The sequence below is a fragment of the Suricata suricatta genome, chromosome 4 (genome assembly GCF_006229205.1).
Source record: "Suricata suricatta isolate VVHF042 chromosome 4, meerkat_22Aug2017_6uvM2_HiC, whole genome shotgun sequence".
Lineage (NCBI taxonomy): Eukaryota > Metazoa > Chordata > Mammalia > Carnivora > Herpestidae > Suricata > Suricata suricatta.
In genome coordinates this window covers 101,335,557-101,357,329 of record NC_043703.1, presented here as the reverse complement: position 1 = coordinate 101,357,329, position 21,773 = coordinate 101,335,557, and the positions used below count along the sequence as shown (strand labels likewise).

The following is a 21,773-nucleotide window of genomic DNA, read 5'->3' as shown; positions in this document are numbered from 1 at the left end:
TCAGTACTATTAGCAAAACCCCACATACTTATGTAAGGTTCAGGGCCACGAAACTCCTTTGATCTTGCCCAATGTTGTGTGGCTTGCGACCAATCTGGCAAGGTCTGGACAACCCACTGCGTATCCCAGAGATAAGGAGAGAGGCCTCTGCCCAACAGCCTCTAGCTCTGGCACCATATACCACCTTCTCGGCTGTGGCCAGCAAAAAAGGGAGCAGATCCTCTCTCTCCCACACTCTCTCTCCTGCTCAGCCTCAAAGTCCTGAGTATCTTCAGTTTGCATATTGTCTCATTCATGAGGTTGTATTTGGCGTTTGCTCTTAGAAGTCCTGACTGCCTTGGAAGCAAACTATTAATCTGACTGTAAGGTTGTAGCCTTCAGAGATAACAGCAATCTGTGCGGTATGATTTGAAGAAGCCAGAAAAAAATTTTTTTTTGCTCTCTAGATTCCCGAAATTCCACCGTTAGTATGAAAGGTGAAAGTGAAATGCCCAACTTTGAACTACGAGTCCTGGGGACTCCTTTCCGTGAACCAGTACAGAGAAGAGAAGCGGTGGATAAGAAAAAGGACCCATAAAAAGAGAAGGTTTGTGAGACAAAAACAAACCTGGCCACACAATTTTGTTAGGGTGTGTTACATCTGGCCCATTGCCAACTCTGGCACATAGTAGGTCAACAGTACCTGTGGAATAAATGGATTCTCTTTTTTCTACCTTTGAGTAAGCAGACTCTCCCCCACGCAAAAAAAAAAAAAAAAAAAAAAAAGCATTTGAAAGAAAAAAGGCAAAAGAACTAGTTCAATAAATGGGTTATTTTACTGTCCTAGGAGTCACTTATTGGAAAAAAAAAAAAAAAAAGCAATTCCTCAGGACCCTCAGCAGCTCTCTGGGAGAGAAGTTTCCCCTCTAAGGGGCACGAAATACAGTCCGGAAAGCTGGAGCATCACCAAGGCTGATTCAAACCCAAGACCTCCTACGCCTAACGTGCCACCTTCGGCCTGGGGTTCCGGGGTGTCTGGGAAGTGGGGTGGGGCTGGCAGGGGAGGGCAGGCGCGGAGGCCGAGAGGGCCCTAAGACGAGGGGGCGCGGACCTAGAAGCGAAGCGCGCTCTCCCGCCGGGCCTGCAGTGCTGGGCTCAGCTCTTGCGCCTCCCTCCGCTCTCTCCTCCGCCCCCCTTCGCCCTCCCTCTTTCCCTCTTCCCTCCCTCTCTCCTCCTCCTCCTCCTGCAGCCGCGGCCGCTGCCAGACCTCGCCGGTTCAGACCCACCGGGCTGCCCTCCCCTGCGCTCTCCCCCAGCAGCCCAGGCCCGGAGCGCAGCGCGGCCGCACAGGTAGGAGCCCCGACGCACCCGGTGCCCGCCGGGCAGCGCGCAGGGAAATAAGTAGGGTGACCTCGGGGGTGCAAGGGTACCCGAGAACTGTCCCACACACAGCAGGATCTCTCAAGCAGAGAGGAAGGTGGAGGTGTGCGGTCTCGGAATGCGATCTGTCAGCATGTGCGAGTACCCGATGACATCTGTTTGGATGGGCAAGTGTGTGCGCGCCGACAATCAGCCAGCCGCCTGGGCTTTGCCCATAAACGAGGTTCTGAAAGTTTCGGGGGCTAATGTACGAGATTTAAGCCACACCTGGATTCCATAGGAGCTAGTTAGAAGCTGGAGCGCTGAGCAGCTCCCAGGGACTGCCGCCTGTTAACTCTCTGTTAAGAGAGGGGACCTCTCCTCACTGGGGGCAGGCCGACGGGCTGCGGTGTGGTCCCCCGGTTCTGGCCCTAGGCAGCCGGATTCTGAAGGTAGCGTGTTGGGTACCAAGGGACTGATAATGCGCAGTGAATCAGAAGCTTTGGGGTGCTCCTCCACACAACCTGGGGCTTTTACACAAAGCTGCGCGCAGAGAACTGGCGTGAAAATGCCACTTAGAGAGTTTGTGCTGGGGGATATGCGAAGGAACTCTGAGGGCAGGTATTCTACTAGGGAAGGAGATTGCTCTTCGAGTTTTGTTTGGGTGTTTTGTTTTAAAAAAGAAAGTTTGAAGCCAAGGTAATTCATATTGATTCACAGGTATTTCTGCTGAGCCGTGCAAGGAACTTCCTTCACTAGCTGGAGGTGAGCACATAGGCAAAGCCTTAACGTTCAAGGAATCCGAGATTTGCTGCCCCACCTCCTTCCTCCCCCCCCTCTCTCTCTCACACACACACACACACACACACACACACACACACACACACACCATCTCCTTTGAAATTAATTACCCTCTCTTCTTTCCCTTCCACCCGCTTTCTGGAACCTGTCGTGTAGGTACAGTATAAAGTGCTCGCTGAATAGCCTTTGTATATGTTAAGCGCAGCTGGATGGAGTAAAGTGAAATGTAATTCTGCAGCCGTTTTACAGTCTTCGGTGCCTCGTTTGGCCACGGGAAGGTTGAGGAGGGGGAAGGGGAATGAGAAAGTAGGTTGGAAATTGAGTGTGATGGAACCTAAACCTCTCCCTCCTGACCTTCCTTACTTGTTACTTCACAGCTAAACTTTTGTTATTTCCACCCACCCCCTACACCCCGCAGCAGATACTAAGCACCGATTTGTCCTGTGTTTTCTTTGAGATTCACGATGTTGAAAGCCCTTTTCCTAAGTATGCTGACTCTGGCTCTGGTCAAGTCACAGGACACCGAAGAAACCATCACGTACACGGTAAGGGGTGATGGAATTTGAGATAAGTGCGGTTCAGCGGGATTCAGTGACACAAGGGAGACTTTATCCACTCCTGCCGGTATATGTGGGCTGTAGGCTGTGGAGGGTAATAAATTAAACAACGCTTTAGTATAGTTCACATTTAAGATTTATTTATATCTCCCCTGGTTCCTTCAAAAGTTCGTTTAGATCACCAATGGAGATAGAGAACAAAATGTAATGATTCTGCAAGACCAAAAAAGGAGACCCTTTTAAAAACAAAAACCTAAGTAAGCTACATGTTTCCCACACATCCAGTAAATTAATGGGGGTAAGAAATTGGAAAACCTGGATTCCTATTACAGGCAGATAAAAACAAACATCCCAAAAGAAAGCATGTGCCTCATTTGTGTGTGTGAGTTATGTTCTCATGTAAAGGGTCTGTATTGAATTTATAAAGGTTATATATTCATTTATAGTATAAATGATAATTCATATAAATGCCTTTCAGGTAAACTTTATGTGCTACCAGGATGCAGTATTGGCCAAAGTGATCTTAAAATGCATTGTGCAAAATTTGGTTTTGCATTTTCTAATTAATTACATCTGATTATTTCCAACTAGTATTTGATTAATTAATTGCATGGGTATAACCAATGTTTAATAAAATATTGAAAACATCATCGGACCCATACCACCATTAGGATTGAATGTAGTGAGAACAGAGGGCAACACTTAACCTCACTTCTGGTGAGCTTGTGTGCACCTCTGTTTTGTGTTTTCTTTTTTGTTTGCTTTTGTTTTGTGTTTTCTACTCTTTAACCTGTGTTGTGAGACAAGTAGCATTTGTCCTGGATGATAATATGAAAAAACATATTTTTCTACTTGCTCCCAATTTAAAATTAAGTGACCCTACTCAAAGGAATGTGAAAATTTTTTGAAAATAAAACTCCTAAAAGTGAGCTAATGTCAGTTACTGATAGTAAACATTATCTCACTTTTTGGTATCCTATTATCCCTAGAATGTTAGTATTTATCTGGAAAATGTTCCTTCTTGTTGTTCAGATCAACTATAAATCAAATAGGGTTTCACATAAATATTTTGTTAACTTAATGATAAATGTAGTTGCTTCTTCTGCTGAAGATAAATAAAGCACAAGAAATGAATACATGTGTTGTTTATCTTCAAATGAGAATGTTTTATTATTTAGGCTAAACTTACTACCTTCTTAGGAAGCTAGAGTGAAATTGACTACCCATTTTTTATATTCATCCAATAAAGTATTTTATTGCTACAATTGCTTATCTTATACCCGCTTCTCTTTGGTTAATCAGCTAAATCAGATTCATCTTTAGCAGGAAAAGTTTCCTGTGGATTAAACACTATAGTTTTAGATCACTAACTAGGGTTTATTATTATTATAGCAGATTTTCCAGATACAACATCCTTTTTGTTCTAATATTGGGTCTGTTCTCTCTTGAACTGTGTATGCCTAATGATTCATGGTTAAAGAATAAGATGGAATTATTCTTTGAGTTCCCCATTGTGGAGACAGCATCTCCTTTCATTTTCATGGTGAAGTATGAGAGAAGAGGTATCATCTTCCTTTCACCAATAGGAGAACTGCAGATCAGACAAAGTATCTAACTTGCTGAAGCCTACACAGCCAGCAAATGGTGAAGCTAAACTCAGTCCAGGCTTGTTTAATAGTAGATCCATATTAAATGTACTGGAACTAAATACCTAAAACAATCTGCGTGTCTTCTCTAGTTAGCATATAGATCATTCAAGTGAACTGTCATTGTGCCTGACTTGAAAGGTAGAAGATTGAGCTCATACCCACAAGCCAGCCTCATATCCCCCTTCCATTTTAAGTCCATTCACCCATTTACTCACCAAGAAACTGCTATGTCCTTAAGCAATTTTTACCACTAGCAAAAGAATTTAAGTTTGTTTACTAAGAAAATTCAGACCTTCATCTCAGAGAATTTACACTGGAAAAATACTGTTGAAAACTACAAAGTTACTAAGCAAGTACAAATATTATCATTATATAGACTATATAAGTTGCTAAAGAAATAGAAAATCAAGGAAGCAACTAATGTCAGTACTGGCATATTGGAAAAGGTTGAGCCTTGTGCTGAACCTTGACGAAAGTAATGACTTTAGATTAATCTAGAGAGGCTGAAGTGGCCCCTGAATCAGAGAAAGTGACCTAATTAAAGTCTAGAGGTAAAAACAACCAAGACAAGTTGAGGAGATGACAAGGTTAGATGAGCTGGAGCTGGATAGAGGAAGGAAACTTAAGACAGCAGTAGTTAGAGTTGAGAGGTCTGCAAGCCAGTGTAAGCTCTTAAATGTAGGAGTAACATAACCAAGACAGCAAGAATGGCTATCATGGAGGCTGTGTGTGGTACACAGAGATACGGAGACCAGCCAAGAGCGTTGCCTCCTCATGGAGCCAAGAAGGCTTTCACCAACATGATAGATCTAGAAATGGACACAAAGTCTGCAGAGCTTGAAGGAGAATAACTGGAAAAGTCAGTATGGATATTAAGGTTGTAATCCTGGGTCCTAAGAAAGGTGGCAGCACCTTGGACAGGTTGGGGAAACTAAAAAGAATTAGCTTAGGAGATAAAATGAGTTTAGCTTTCACCCTGTGAAGTTTCAGATATCATTAAAATATTTAAACTGAGCTCTGTGTCTCCGTTCAGCAATTTAACTTGCCAAGCCTCTGTTGTGTGCATGAGCAACTCTCAGCTTTATTAAAAGAATTCAACTTTATTTGTTTATTCGCTGTACTTTTGCTCAATCTTTCCTGAAGCATCTCCCTCAAATCTGCATCTGGTCAAATGTTTTCCTGAGCTTAAAAATTCTTGAGGGAAAAAAATAATTAAAGAAATTCTTCAGAGGCCTCTTATCACTTACAGCAGTGTTTCTCAGGAAGTGGCCTATAGGCAATCTGTGACGGTATCACCTGGGATGCTTGTTAGGAACTCAGATTCCAAGCCCCTACCCAGACGTACAGAATCAGATCCTCTGAGTCTGCGTTTTAACAAGCACCCTGGGTGACTCTTAAGCTTGGTCATAAAGCTTGAGTTTCATTGACATTTAAGATAGAATTCAGTTCCTGCCTGCCCCTCTAACCTTATCCCCCACCCAGACTACTCACAGCTCCTTCCCTCTTCAAAATGTCACACCTTTACTCACATGGTCCCTAATCCTAGAATTCCTTCTTCTTCCCTGGGAAAAGCATATAAGGCCCAATTCGCCTGTGGCCTCCCCTGTAAAACTTCTCCTCCACTCTGTCATGCCCTGGATAGAGTTCGTCACTCCTTCCACATACATGCTTGTGTCACAGCACCTGACTTCCTGCCTCAACTTGTCTACTTGTCTCTCTTCTGATCTGTCAGGTCTTCATGACCTCTGCATCCTGAAGGATTAGAAGGGTGGCTGGTAGGAGAAAATACTCAGTAGAAGATTTGTTCAGTGAGTGAAGTAGAGGAATTGAAGCTAGGAGGCAGGCCAGGGTGTGAGTGGGGGGCTTGGGACTCCACTGAACAGGAATAAGGAAAGCCACACACTGGGTTGCTCTAAGAGAACTGAAAGAGGAGGGGAAGAGTCAAGTGATGAAAAAAAGAACTTGGTGAATTTTCCTTTTTTTCTTTCTTTCCTTTATTTTGGTAAAATTTATGTGGAAGGAGGGCAAATAAAGCAAAAAAGAGCATTCAGACAGATTAGAGAAGATGAGTATCATGACAGAGAAAAAAATTCCAAGACGGTGATGGGCAACTGCACCAAATACAACAGAAAAGATGAGGCAGCTGGTGATTGAGAAGGGACCCCTGAAGTAATCCAATACACAGATTTGTCTTAAAGAAAAAAAGAAAGAAAGAAAAAAATCTAGAGAATGTTAAACTACCCATCACATCATCTATCTAGGATTCTAGAGCAAGGATTGTTGCCATAAGAATGAAGCTTTTAGAATGACGTCTTAGGAAGTTGGATACACAAATTAACTGTCTCCTGGCCCCATCTTTGATGTTTCTTCACAGCAATGCACAGATGGATATGAGTGGGATCCTGTAAGACAGCAGTGCAAAGGTGAGCCAACTTCAAAGACTTTCTGTCTCCATCTCATGTCACTCTCCCTGTCCTGTTTTTATCATACCAAAAAGGCATGAGCATATGTTTACACATTCAGATTTCCCTCTGAGAAGAGTCCTGATTTCTTTTATTGCTGACCACAGATATTGATGAATGTGACATTGTCCCAGACGCTTGCAAAGGTGGAATGAAATGTGTCAACCACTACGGAGGATACCTCTGCCTTCCTAAAACAGCCCAGATTATTGTCAATAATGAACAACCTCAGCAAGAAACACCAGCATCAGAAGGTGTGAGTGCCGCTGCAAATGCTGCCGCCACGTCAGGTGGAGGCGCTGGGGGCATGGCAGCCAGTGGCATGGCAGCCAGTGGAGTGATGCCTGGGGGTGGCTTCATCGCCAGTGCTGCTGCGGTTGCAGGCCCTGAAGTGCAGACTGGCCGAAATAACTTTGTCATCCGACGGAACCCAGCTGACCCTCAGCGCATCCCTGCCAACCCTTCTCACCGGATCCAGTGCGCGACAGGCTATGAGCAGAGTGAGCATAATGTGTGTCAAGGTAAGCCTGACTGATTATGCTAACAAGAAAGTTCTGGTCCAAGTGCACCTCGTGGTGAGCATGGTAACAGCTCACGTTTGTTGAGAAATTCCCACAAGCCAATAATCACTGCAATAATGAATCCTTGCTAATAATTAATAATAGTTAATAATAATTAATCATTGCAATAATCCTAAAAGGTGGTTGCTGCCTGTATGTCATCATTTTACAAATGAGGAAACTGTGGCTGAGAGAGATCATCAGCGCTTCTAAACCTCAGCTACACATATTTAGAGTCACTAAGGAGCTTTTAGAACTTCTCTATGTCCAAGCCACACCCCAGCACAATTAAATAGCAGTCTCTGGGGGGTGGGTTCCAGGCATCAGTATTTTTTTAAAGCTGCCCATGTGGTTCCAGCATGTAGCCAAGTTTGAGAACCAGGGGTCACACAGGTGGAGAGAGCAGAGCTAGCCTTCAAACCCCGGCGGTGGGGCTAGAGTCACAGCTGTCAGCGGGAGCAGTCAGGTTATTCATTTGGAATTTGAAATCGTGCCTGTCAAGCTACTCCATCATGTCCTTTGGGTTCTCAAGCTTTCTTTTTATGGAACTTGCCACTAATTTATTTTCCTCACTGAGGGATAAAGAGATGGGACTTCTGTTTCTTGTTACCTTTGAGGAAATCTCCCCCACTCACATTATGTCTTTTTAAGTTGTCATGTGAGTACATTTTGCTTATATCACTTGCACCATGGCACCATCTGCTTGGGTTTTTCTGTTTATTTTCACAAAGAGTACACATCACTGTGTATTATTCTAGAAACAGCTGTAGACTCATGCTAGCAAAATGATAAGAATCTTGGGCTTTGAAGATATGTAGTGTATTAGCTAACTGGACTGTGCTAAGAGATTTTGTTCCCCTTTTCCTCCTTAGCAAACCCTTTCAAATCTGCCTGGTGTGGAGATAGTTACTGAGATGGGCCATAGCAGCTCAAGACTCCTTTTTCACTGCCAGGGGTGACAGAATAGACCTTATATTACATCCCTGGTGCCTGGCACACACTGGCCAATGGAAAGGGCCCAGGAGTTCTTACCTTCTACCTGCTCTGAGTGAGGAAGAGAACACCTTCCTCCCTCAGCACTAAGAGGTTCAATCAGGATCACCCAGCTGGTGCATTAAGTGAAAGAAGCATCTTCTGGTTCCCTGAGGTGCTCCCTTTCCTTCACTAGTGTTGAGTTTTATCTTCTGTATGAGATATATTTCAAGTGGCTTATAAATCAAATAAGGCCACCTGTGACACTCCAACTTTTATTATCATATTTTGTGTTCAAATTTTTAAGTACCCCACATCAAGAGCTAACCCACTGTATGGTGGTGTCACTTTTCAGAGGGCGCATCATATTAGCATCTGTTTCGTGTTACTGTCATGAGTCAGAATTCCAATATTGATGATGAATGCTTCAGCATCTGCTTGATATTCCAATATTTAATTTAAGGATTATGTCAAGGAGATAACCTCAGGAGGTTACTTTATGTATATGTATTTAACTAAATATTGATAAAAAGTATCTTGAGTTTATTGAAGATAACAACTTTTTAATTGTTATTTAAATATATAGTTGAATTGGAAGGCTTGGTGGAATTTTTCCTGAAACTGAAAAGTTATGCTGAAATTTTTAAAGTATTGGCTTTTATATACTGAATTATTTTTCATGCTTCAGATTATATTTTAAATGGTGCTTAGGAGAAAAAGCAAACATAAATGAATGGGTCATTTCCCAAAGTAGCTTATAGTCTATCATTGAGGACTATGGTTGAATTCAAGAACAATGTCTAGAGCCAAATGAAGAAGTTCTATGATAAAGCATATTCAAGACTTAGAATGTGTATTTGTTATAGTAGAAACTGTATAATAAAACATGAAGAATAAAAACTAAATCCTATTTAATTTTTCTGAAAAAGATTTAGACTACCTTACAAAGTTACTTTTCACATATTACAACATTTGTAATTCTTCTATCAGAATATTTTTTCTTTAGGTATAAGCTAAAACAATTAAGTGCCTTGCTTATGATAGATGCTAAAAACATACACTTATTGACTGTGTGCACACAGAGTATTTCCAGCCCAACTGTTCTGCATAATTCAACCAATTTCTAAAACTTGGGATTGGGGTCTGCATCATTGAAAGCAGGGTTAAAAGTTTTTTGGATGACTTAAGGCTTAAGTTGGATTTCTTCCCACCTCACAATTTTGCAAAGTGCCCATAAATGTGGATTTACTTAATTGTTGATAAAAGGGGGTTATTTCATACGATAACAACAGGATAATCTGTCTGGGGAATCTGACTAACATAAGTCGAGTCACACTTGTGCCCGTTTATTATTGAGCTAATCAAACATGCAGTCCAGCTTCTTCTAATTGCCTGCAGATGTATGACATTCCCAGTCCAGGCCAGCAGCACAAAATAATGTTTTATAACCAATGTGAAAGTGTGGGGACCTCCGCTTAAAACAGTAATGTGCTCCAAGGACCTATATTTCTGACATCATTGTGGAGTTTGAAGAGCCTTCTGTTTTAATAAAGACCTCTACTCCCTTTTAAATGTTTTGTACTGTGCCCAGTAATCCAAACACATTTACCATGGTTGCTGGATTGGAATAAATGAATGCCTGCAGATGAGTCATATTTGTATTAAAATTATTTTTTCCAAATATATTTTTCAACAGGTACAGTTTATCATTACATAACCTAAATCTGAGGACATTTTTTATTTAATGGCTGAAATCTGTACTGTACTTTGGTGTTAAACTCAATAAACTTTGAACATACTATTACCAGCCACAGATGGCACCCAATAATTTAAATACCAGTAGATATTTCTAAGTGTATTCTGTTTTGTAAATATATTTTTAAATTTCTTTTTTTAATGCTTTTTGTTGAGAGAGAGAGACAAAGTATGAGTAGAGGAGGGGCAGGGAGAGAGGAGGATACAGAATCTGAAGCAGGCTCCAGGCTTTGAGCTGTTAGCAAATAGCCCGATGCGGGGCTCAAACTCACAAACCATGAGATCACCACCTGAACTGAAGACAGACGCTTAAGACGCTTAACCGACTGAGCCACCCAGGTGCCCCTTTACTTTTATTTTTTAATGTTTTATTTATTTTTGAGAGAGAGAGAGAGAGAAAAAATGAGTGGGGGAAGGGCAGAGAGAGAAGAAGACACAGAATCTAAAGCAGGCTCCAGGCTCTGAGCTGTCAGCACAAAGCCCGATGCAGGTCTCAAACCCATCTTTAGTGGGTTTGATCTCACTGTGAGATCATGACCTGAGTTGAAGTAGGACGCTCAACTGACTGAGCCACCCAGGCGCCCCTATATTTTTAAACAGCTGTCTGTGTTTTAACAGTTAGTGAAAACATGATTTTTTTCTCCTTTTCATGTATTTGTCCAGAACTTTTCAATTTAGTGCAAAAGCCAGGGGGTTAAAAGAGCAGCATAACATGCAAATATCAATTCACACTAAGTTTTTTCAAACAATTTTTGCCAACCATGGGTGATGCTGGGGGAGTCCTTTGCACTGAGAATTTCAAATGAACAGCACCATCCTTGGCAGCCATAAAATTACATGAATACTATTTCATTGGCACATATCTGGAGTCATATATAAATAAATTTTAGAAATTGTTTCTTTATGAGCTATCACCTACCTATAAGACAACAGATACTCATCTACACCAAAAGGAAGTTAAATGAGTGGGTAATATATTATTATCCATCTGTGTGTCACTTTACTTTTCTACAACTTTATTGCATAATCTCTGTCTAATCTTCCTCAAAGGCAATGGCTTTAGAAATCACTAATTTGAGGGGCGCCTGGGTGGCTCAGTCGGCTGAGCAGCCAGCTTCGGCTCAGGTCAGATCTCATCACGTTTGTGGGTTCGAGCCCCACGTCAGGCTCTGTGCAGACAGCTAGCTCAGAGCCTGGAGCCTGCTTTAGATTCTGTGTCTCCCTCTCTCTCTGCCCCTCCCCCTCTCATGCTCTGTCTCTCTCTGTATCAAAAATAAATAAAACATTTAAAAAAATTTTTTAAAAAAGAAATCATTAATTTGAGTTAAAAAAGGCTTTAAAAAATTTTTTTAACATTTATTTATTTTTCAGAAACAGAGCATGAGTGGGGGAAGGACAGAGAGAGGGAGACACATAATCTGAAGTAGGCTCCAGGCTCTGAACTATAAGCAGAGAGCCCAACAAGGAGCTCAAATCCATGAACCATGAGATCATGACCTGAGCGGAAGTCGGACACTCAACCGACTAAGCCACCCAGGCTCCCCAAGAGAAGGCTTTTTAAAATCATATATAACTTTCTAAAAGTCTCATTCTTGTAGGAAAAAAAATTCTTTTGGGAACTGGCAAGTAAGAGAAAGCATCAATTGCCCAATTTGAAGGAATTTGTGTACTCAGTTGAACTTTCAAAAAATTAAACATAGGGTATTTTGTACCCTGGTACAGCTGGTAATTATGCCATTACTAAAAATCAGTCAGGATTTACAGATATCATTACTAACTTGCTAAAGAAACGGAAACATCAGAAAATGAATTGGATACAAGCTGAATATGGAGCCAAATCCAGAAAGCAGTACCTGGCTTGTATTATGTAAGGTATAACTGAAAACACAACCTCGGGTCTCCAACTGTCCCTGTTTACCCAAGACTGTCTCGGTTTGACTATTGAGAGCCCCACAACCCAGAAAATGCCTCAGTCCTGAGCAAATGGGATGGTTGATCACTCTAGCATACCCTCAACAACCAAATCCCTCACCGCCGAGAGAGAGGAAATCCTAATGTTAAAGCCATTTTTTCAGGTTAAGGCATTGTTTGTCCAGTGAAATTGTTTTTTCAGTTTGCTTTGAACTTTCAAAAACCAAACTTCACTGATTTTTAAGTGTCTGGACAGAGTCTTACTCTGAAGTTGGTAGGATCTCAGTTGCCGGTTTGTCAGAGAGCTGTTTTCCACATTGTTCTGGACTTTGCATGTGCAGACTACCTAGACATTACCATCTACATACCTTGGGTAGCTTATCTTTTCACATTTCTGCTGGGGGAAAATGCACGACACAGCCAAATTAAATACCATGGGTCAACTAGAAAGTTTTGTTTGTCTAAATATTTTTTTTTATTTTTAGCTGTTTCTTAAATGATCCAATTTGATTTTTATCACTACTAAAACATTAAAAAGAAAAAATTGCATTTTTTAAGGCCTAAAAGAACAAAAAAATATAGGCTCAGGGTTTAAGAAGCTCTATGCTCTTGGGGATCGCCTATTATCTTTTGCACATTTCTTCATAAGCATAAGGATAACTAAAATACTATCTTGAAAAAGAAAGAAGTTATTATCTATACATCTACTTTAAAAAAAAAGAGAGAGAGAAACTTGAACTAACATGTACAGATTCTCAGATGCTAGGAATGTCTTTCTTTGACTTCTTTCATTCGAAATTTAAATGATCGCATATCCAAAAGAGGAGTTAGAAATTATAGTGTAATCAACTGGCTTAGCATACCTGACATTGTCATTACCAAACAGCTTTCAAACATTACCTTTTTTGTTTGTTTGTTTTTGATCCTCACTAATGTCATTAGGGTTTCTCATCGCTTTGGTTAGTTTTGTGAGGAAATGTCTAATTTTTGTTACATGTAATTATATACCCCAGTGAATGACTTTGATCTCAGAAAATAGATATTTTGCTAAAGGAAGACTATAATTGAGTAAATTATGATATTAACAGAAACGAGTACTTCAAGCCGAAAATAAAATGGGTATTTAGTCTGCTTACTGCTTTTCATTGTTTTTGGTTGTTAATTACCTTTGAGTATCTAAAAATTCTCTAAAGCCATATAAATGGATAGGAGTTGAGTTTAGGGGGATACCTTAATTACTAAATATGCTGATGCTGTGTGATAGAAGTAATTGATTTTCTCCTGAAAAATCTAATATAGTTCCATAATTTTACTTCTCCAAACACGATAACCACTGAATGTCCAGTTCATTTAAGACTTATTTCTAGGGGTGCCTGGGTGGCTCAGTTGGTTAAGCATCCAAGTCTTGATCTCAGCTCAGGTCATGATCTCACAGTTTGTGGGATCGAGACCCACATCAAGCTCTGTGCTCACAGCATGGAGCCTGCTTGAGATTCTCTCTCTCTTGCTCACACTCTCTGCCCCGCCTCAGCTCTCTCTCTCAAAATAATAAACATTAAAAAAAGACTTACTACTAATACACTTTTGTTCACAGTATATATATTTATCTGATTCATGTACACTCAAAGTGTCCTTAAAATTCATTCATAAAAGTTGTATGGCAGCTATTAGATAAAGGGATGAAAGAGGTCAGTATGACCACACTTCTGCAGCAAATGACTGTGCTATATAACTACTTAACTCTGCCATTTCCAAATGTGGTCCCTAGACCAGAAGCCTTAGCATCATCCAATAATTTATTAGAAATGCTAATTCCTAGGCCCCGTCAGACCTACTGAATCAGAGACTGTGGGGAGGGGGCTCCCAATCTGTGTTTCAACAATCTTACAATTTTGATATATGTTCAAGTTTGAGAACCAATGGCCCTTAATCTTAATGTCAAGAAATTGCATTCAGCTATATAAAAATCAGAGGGCAGCATCGTAATTCTTTACATGGAAAATGTGCAGTAGGAAAGAGAAACCATCGGACATATATATTCTGTTTCTAGGGTAGAATAATATTTCTCTTTTACTTCTTTTACCTTTCTTACTGTCATCACCAGTACTCTGATTCCTAAACATGAGAGGTCGTGAATCTTATTAGTAGGGCATGAGAAAGGGAAAGGAGGCATCTAAAGAAGAAAACAAGAAACCTTGCATCTCTCTGTAAAACCTGCAAATGTGAAATACTCTTAACGGTCCTTAAATTGTCAGTAGGTGAAACTCTAAGTTCTGCTTTGGCTGTGGTAATAATTGGTGCTTAGAGATACTCACACCTCCTACAGCCATAACCCTTATGCTAGTGACACAAACTGGCAAGATGAGGTAATGCTTTTTGGAAGTTCAGTTCATGCAGAGTCACAAAAGAGGAGGTTGACTCTGACTTTGGCCTTAAAAGCATCTTTCATTTTACCGTAGTGATAGGAGAACCTTCCAAGACCAGATAGATTCTGCGACTATCACCAGATAATAGAAGAATATTCACATAGTGTCTCTGTTCAATTCAAACTTGATAAAAGATTTACTTCTCATCAAAGTTGAGATTCCTGTTAAAACTAGTTAACACTTAATCTGTGGAATGAGTTTCCCTCATGCCATAGCAGCAAAAAGAAGCAGATTAGAGTAGAACTGCAAGCCTGGGTAACTTCAGGAATGTGCACTGGTACTGGCTCATTCTTTCTTTCTCCAGAAGAAAGTCTCAAACTGTATTCTCTGAAATCAACAAGTTGCCCCATTTGTGAGAATTGCCTTTGCACTTGCTGAATTACTGGCACAATTTGAAACCTTTGAAACCAATGAGTAAACAAAATTTGTCCCAAATGTGTTTGATTTTGCACGAATGTACAAATAAGTAATTCATGCCACATCTGAAATCCATTAGCAGGCTTCTTTTCCCAGGAGGTAACTGCAAGTTGCACACTCAAAAACAAAACTGATCAAGAAAACTGCATTCAAACACTGGCAGAAAACTACAGCTGTCATTGCAAGCATCTAGCCACAATTTCAGGCTTGTAGTTTGAACCTAACTGATTTGTAAACATTTAATAAAGATGAAGTGAAGAAATGACATGAACAGAAGGCTGAGTAGCAAGATACAGGCAGCAACATGGATAGCTTATTGCTGTCATTTCATATGACCACAGATTCAAAGGAAGGAGAGACCGTGAATGAGTGTTATATAAATGTATACTAAATAGACTGAAAAACTTGAGATTTGGGCAAAGTCAATTTCTAAAACTTGAACTACTTTTCAAATAATTGTGCATCTGTACTAGTCAAGAGTAACCAGGCAATACCACAGTGAAATTAATCAAACAGAACACAAACCCATTCAGTTCATGTTCAGTATATTCAATCAAGTTTGAGAACCACTTTCTGTTTTGAGGCACCTTGATAGAATCAGAGTGGATGGAAGGAGTAGTCATTGTCTTTAGGGAACTTGGCATCATGAATCCCTCAGTTATCAAAAAGCAGTGAAAGAGAGGCACCTGGGTGTCTCAGTCAGTTAAGCATCCAACATCAACTCAGTTCATTATCTCATGGTTCATGAGTTCGAGCCCTGCATCTGGCTCTGTGCTGACAGCTCAGAGCCTGGAGCCTGCTTTGATTCTGTGTCTTCCTCTCTCTCTCTCTCTCTCTCTCTCTCTCTCTCTCTCTCTCTCTGCCCTTCCACTGCTCACATTCTGTGTCTCTCTCAAAAATAAAATAAACATTAAAAAATTTTAAGAAATTAGAATTAAAAAAACAATAAAAGAAACCAACAACAGCCCAGCAAAGTAACACATGGGACATCACAAGAACTGCATAACGAACTGCCACAAACAGAAGTAAAACTAGTGTGTGATACGGGCTTCCTTCCAATTTACTAAAATCCATATTTGGACAGAAAAAGAAAACATGTCCCCAGAAATGTGATCAAGAACAAAAATCTGGTTCCTTCCTCAAATGGATCATTTAGAAGAGAACAGTGAGGGGAAGTTGAGAGGTATAAAGTGGAAATTACAATCCAAACAGTAGAGGAAGTAACCATCGTGTAGAAACCAAGAGAATCAGCATCGTATCCATGTTCCTTCTACCTTAGCATGGTTTCCCAGCAGAGTCCTGGGAAGCACAGTGCTGCAGACGGGAACGCTAATGAGGAAAGTGGGGGAGGAGGAAAACCTAAGCAGAAAGTACACATGATAGTGAGCCACTGCACAGCAAATATCTGTGACTGCTTCCATCCTCAGCAACTCTCCCCAACAAAATACTAGTAAGTTCCTGCAGCTCTGCCTAAATATCATCCTGAACTGTGTCCTGTTTTACTTATTATTGAATAGACATTAAGCAAATGCTGTGCGTGTGTGTGTGTGTGTGTGTGTGTGTGTAATTGAATAAATGAATGGTTTCTAACCATCAGGGAGCTCAGGCTTATAGTTTACTCTGAGTTCTAAAACCATCCTTGTAAATGAGCTACTAAGTACAATATGTATATGAAGTATATTTCCCAACTATGTATTTTATCAAATTTCTCATTAGTAATAGAGGGCTTAGATATCTTGTTCCCATTTAAGCTTAACCCACTTGAAAGAAGCTATAAAGTCAACTCATTATATCCTGGATTGTCAGGTTTTCAATAAACATTGGTGAATAAACAGGTCTCTATTATTCCTAGAGCAAGACTAGTAATTGGATATACTAGAATTTTTTTTTACTTTATGACAAGTCATTTAACTAGTGAATGCATCTTTGTATCAAATATGTAATTCCTCAGAAATCTAATGATGAATAATGAAAATACAGTTGCTTGGGGGAAATGTTGTTTATAACATTTGAAGTGAAATAACAATAAGGCTAGAAAATATATAAACTCTCTGATATTGTAAACAAACACAAGGCACTTGATAAAGCTCTCTAAAATAAGGGTAAGAAAGGATAAAGGGATAAGAACAATCCATCTTGGTAATTTTTCTCAACTGCCAGCAATAAAGTCTTTTTTAATGTTTTTTATTTATTTTGAGAGAGAGAGAGAGAGAGAGAGTCAGAGCACGGGTGGTAGAGAGGAGGAGAGAGAGAGGGAGACACAGAGTCTGAAGCAGGCTCAAGGCTCTGAGCTGTCAGTATAGAGCCCGATGCGGGGGCTTGCCCCCACTAACTGCAAGATCATGACCTGAGCTGAAGTCAGATACTTAACCAACTGAACCATTGAGGCACCTCAGAAATTATCTTTTTTACATCAACTTTGTTCAAATGCTGAAAAGTAGAATCCAAGAAAGTCACTTAATTGGGTGTTAGGTGACTTAAAGAAGTGTAGTTCTGAGCTGGCCCCAAGATAGGAAGAGCTAAATTGCTTGAGAGGTGAGAAGTAGAGCCATGGATCCCAAAGACCCAGGAAGAAAGAACCCAGCTTACCGAGGGCCCCTTGTGAACTAACTAGCTTATACTTGAACCGTAGATGAAATAAGAGTGTGAACCAGAAACATGCATAAAAGCAGAGTGTATGAAAAGCAGAGTGTGTGGCTACTATGTATTTCCAGCTAAAATAAGAATTGTGATGGGAATCAGAACAGCTTTTGTGCATATAGTTAAATCTCAGAAAGTTCTAGAGACTGTAATGAAATAAGTCCTACACCCTGAACAGCTAGGTGTGCTGTAAGGAATCTAATCCTACTCCCTTGAGTGGAGATGTGGAACATGATTGAGAATGAGAAACAACTCAAGGGGCTCTATTCTGTGTCCTTGCTGGAGACCAGATCTCCAATCTGGATTTGGAGATTTTTTTATTCAGTGCTGATTAGTTAATTTCACTTGTGAAATATTTTACAACAAAGCTCTCCTGTCATACATACATTCACAAATGAGTATGCCATTAAATTGTGGTTGAATTTTTACTATTCAGTAAAAAACATAAATATTTCAGTATTTTTTAATTCACCAAAATTATGAAGAACAGTATGTCCGTTTCTCAGAGTTTACTGTTGAACCTTCAAACTGTTGTTGAAGAGTCTTCTTAGAGGATTAGTTCAACTCTAATTATCCTCCTAAAATATAGGAGCAATTTAGGTATCTGGCATCATTTAACTTTACTAAACCCACCATTGAATTTTTTTCTAATCACTGCTTTTTATTATTTGAGGCCTGAAGAGAGATTTTTGTATAAGACGGTTTTCTCTACTTATCCATCTTCTTTCCTGAGCAATTTGTGATATCAGAAGATACCTCATATTTAAAAAAAAGGACATTTTAGAAGAAGTTCTTAAAAGACACCCTAGAATCTGCCTATGCAGGCCCATTGTCCCCTTTCTTGCCTAGATTGCGTTTATTCCAACTCGCACACATATATGTGTGCACACACACACGCACACACACCAAGTTAACAGCCATATACTTGCACATGCACAGACATATATGATGTATCATCAGTTTTGGTAGGAAAGTAACACATATCAAAATTAAGCTGATCAAAGTTGGTAAAGCTTCTAAAATGATTCATTTACTTGCTCGTTATTTCTGTAAAATCAACCCTGGAAACTGCTTTCTAAATTCATGTGTTTACCCACCACAGGAGAATAGGGCACCTTGGACAGCTACTGAATTATTTAATCAACAAGTAATTTTGTTAATTGGAGTAGTCAAGGTCAATAAAATAGAAGTGAAAGTGCTACAGTGTAGCCTCAAAGGCCTTGCTCTCATACACTTCTGCAGCTTCCTGGTCATTTCTTTACTAATCTTTCTCACAGATTTGCTGGTATCCCATCCTGACCCACCTTTGCATGCTACAATGAGCAACTGAATTTTTAACAAAATAAACTTGTTAGGTAGACCATCATAGAATGGATTAAAAACTCACTTATCTGGACCTGACACTGAATCCCCAAGCCCTTTTATTCTTCAGAGTTTGGCAAATTATATGGTCAGGAGGTAGCCTGGAATAAAATCCACTCAATAAGCAAACCAGAAAATTCCAGTCATTCATGATTAATTAAACTTCCCAGTAAAAGCTATGGGCCCCTTTTGTAAAAATAGTTCATGACCTGGTGTATCAGAAGAACCCTAATCCAGGGAGGTAGCCAGAGGGAAAAAAAATACACCCACACACAAGTTGGTAAAGATGCAGGGCTTTGTTCTGAACTTCAATTGCATGACCTTCCTTCTTTAGTGATTGAAAAATAAATAAATAAGTTAATGATAAAAAAAAAAGAAGCTAAATAAAAGAAGGAAACTTAATCATGGTGCAATTTAAGCAGCTAATGATAGTTCTGAAATAGCAGGAAAGATTATTTGGTGAATACATCATTCAACAACAAAAAAAAGTTAAATAACAAAACCATTGTAAATTAGAGTTCAACTCTAAGTAAACTAAAAAAACCTTCTCATTGATTTTTCAATTTAAGTGGAAAAATGGATTGTGTAAGCATGCCAGACCCATAGTTTCCAATAAACCAAGCTGTCACAGATGGTTAATATCCCAAATAGACCATCAGAATTAGAAGATCTCTATTAGAAGATCTTGAGCTATTTAGTCGTCATTGTAAAAACCTGGCCACAAACAGTATAAGGGTTCTAATAGAAAGTCTTAAAGAATTGTTGGGAAATCTGGTTATAATATCAAAGTTAGGAGAAGGCAGAACTACACATTACCAAAAGTGTTATAAATCTATTACAAATTGCTCTTACCTTATTTTTCTTTGAAAAATACACTTTCTGGTCTCATATTAAGGGAACAGTTTATAGTGACAAGAGAAAATAAAGAAGACCTCAAAAAGGAAGAGTGTATGAATTATTTGTCTAAGTATGAGTCGTGTTTTGAATTTTCTCAAGAGCTTAAAAAATCAAATAAAGGTCCCGTTAAGTGGATAAAACTACCTGCTAGCAAGGAGACTGCCTACTACTCAGTGTAGATATTAAGTCAGGAAAAGAAGAATCCCTGCAGATTCAAGTTCAGACCCCATCTTTGCACTTGATTGGGAGAGCTACATTTACAAATTATTCTCATAGATGACGCATCACTGTTATGTAAATTCTACTACCAGCAGGAAAAAAACACCACTTTCCCTTCAAGGAGAAGAAATAGTTTCTCTTCTCTTTTGCAGTTAGGGGAACCTCTTATCCACAAAGTTCGCAACTGAGTAACTCAGTTGCTGAAAATTCATGACTGAAGTATTGCTTTCTTCTTGATTGATTTTAAATATATATATATGTATATATATTTATACACACCAAATATTATATATATATATATATATATACACACCAAATATTATTAGGATGAAATGATGAAACCTGAAGTTATAGGACTACTCTGGCTCCTCTGCGGAGTGACTCAACTAACAATGACATTCTCCCCCAACATCACCTACCATCACTGTGTACCACTCAGTATGAAAATCGGTCATCTAGGAAAAAGCAAAAACTGCAGTGAACACCTGTTCAGGTAGAGGCCAGAACCATAGTCACACATTGGTGGAGAAAAAAAGCAAGATAGAGCAAACAGCTGAGTCATATCCTTCTCTTCCGGGAATCTCCTCTTACCCTGAGAGACAGGAGCAACTGTAAGACTGAGGAGCAGGAAAAAAAAAAAAAAGAGAGATGTAGAATGGAATTGGAACAGAGAAAAGGAGAGCAAGATAGGAACATTAAGGACAATGAGCAAGTGTAGACTATACTAATCGAAAATAGGTTCTACTGAAGTATCTTATAAAATAGTATTACAATTACCATCATATTCCACTATGTTCATACATATAAGTGCATATTTTCCTCAAATAATAAACTGATGAAGGAAAAAAGGAATGATGGCCCTGAGTAAGTTAGTTTTACTGTTTTTTCATTTTTAATAAAATTAGCTAGGGAAGTTTTAAATTTGGGATTCAGCTGTCTGATGTTTTTGAGAATCTTCTATATGCTATGTGTGATGGACCCGTGCTTCTCAAATTGTAATGAAATATGAATTACCTGGGGAGCCTATTAAAATAAATTCGGATTCAATAGGATCCGAGATCTCACGTTTCTGCAAAGTCCCCAGATTTTGTTAATATATAACAGCCTATCTTCCAGTAGTTGACAATTTGTGCTTCCCACCAGGAAGCTGATATGTCTCATGATTCTTCATCCTCTACTTTCTGCCTTTAGCAAAATATGGTATAACTTGCATGTGGTGAATTGTCTTAAAAAAAAACAACTTTCAGAAAGTATTTTTCTACTCTGGCTAATACTCAGTTTCTCCAATGCAAATTCTGTTGTAACGGCTACAGCTGTAATACATAGATTTCCTTTGCTTACTAATTAATAGAATTTTCTCCTGTAGTGGGATGTTTTTATGCCTCAGTGCTCAGAAGGATCCCAGAAAATAGTCTTCAGCAGCCAAGAGTGACAGAAACCCCATGAAACTCAGCAAGAGACAAAGGTTCCCATCTGGGTCTTCCCTTTAAGTGACTCGGACTATGTTAAACCAGTTTAACCTCTCTGGGCCTCAATTCTCTCAGATGTTAAAGTTAAAAGAGTTGTCCTTTCCAGCTTTAATTCAAAATAATTTTTTTAAATGGGAGAAAATAAAAGAGAATTGAGAATGCACTTTGTCTGGGTTATAAGCTTTAGAAGTGTGGCAACTCTGTGGCTCTTGATTGATACATGCCTTCTATGTAAAGTGACTCTATTGATAGAAGTTCTTTGCCTTTCAGATGGTATTTTTATCAGGAAAACATACCAGAGCAAGTTAAAATCTGCCCAGGGAAGAATGCAGGTGCGT

General features: G+C 39.5%; 1 protein-coding gene across 3 annotated transcripts in view; it reads left to right on the top strand.

Annotated features, from left to right (window-relative positions):
- The first annotated feature begins 1,102 nt into the window (after positions 1-1,102).
- EFEMP1 (EGF containing fibulin extracellular matrix protein 1) overlaps positions 1,103-21,773 on the top strand; it is a 60,584-nt gene continuing 39,913 nt past the window's right edge. Inside the window, exons 1-5 of one of the 3 annotated variants that reach the window (XM_029937395.1) lie at positions 1,103-1,329; positions 2,059-2,103; positions 2,597-2,684; positions 6,720-6,768; positions 6,915-7,328. In XM_029937395.1, the coding sequence (XP_029793255.1) occupies positions 2,604-2,684; positions 6,720-6,768; positions 6,915-7,328 (544 nt within the window). In that variant the 5' untranslated portion in view covers positions 1,103-1,329; positions 2,059-2,103; positions 2,597-2,603. Of the gene's footprint in view, positions 1,330-2,058; positions 2,104-2,277; positions 2,296-2,596; positions 2,685-6,719; positions 6,769-6,914; positions 7,329-21,773 lie in introns of those variants that run through there. The other 2 variants (XM_029937396.1, XM_029937397.1) reach the window with 2 other exon arrangements.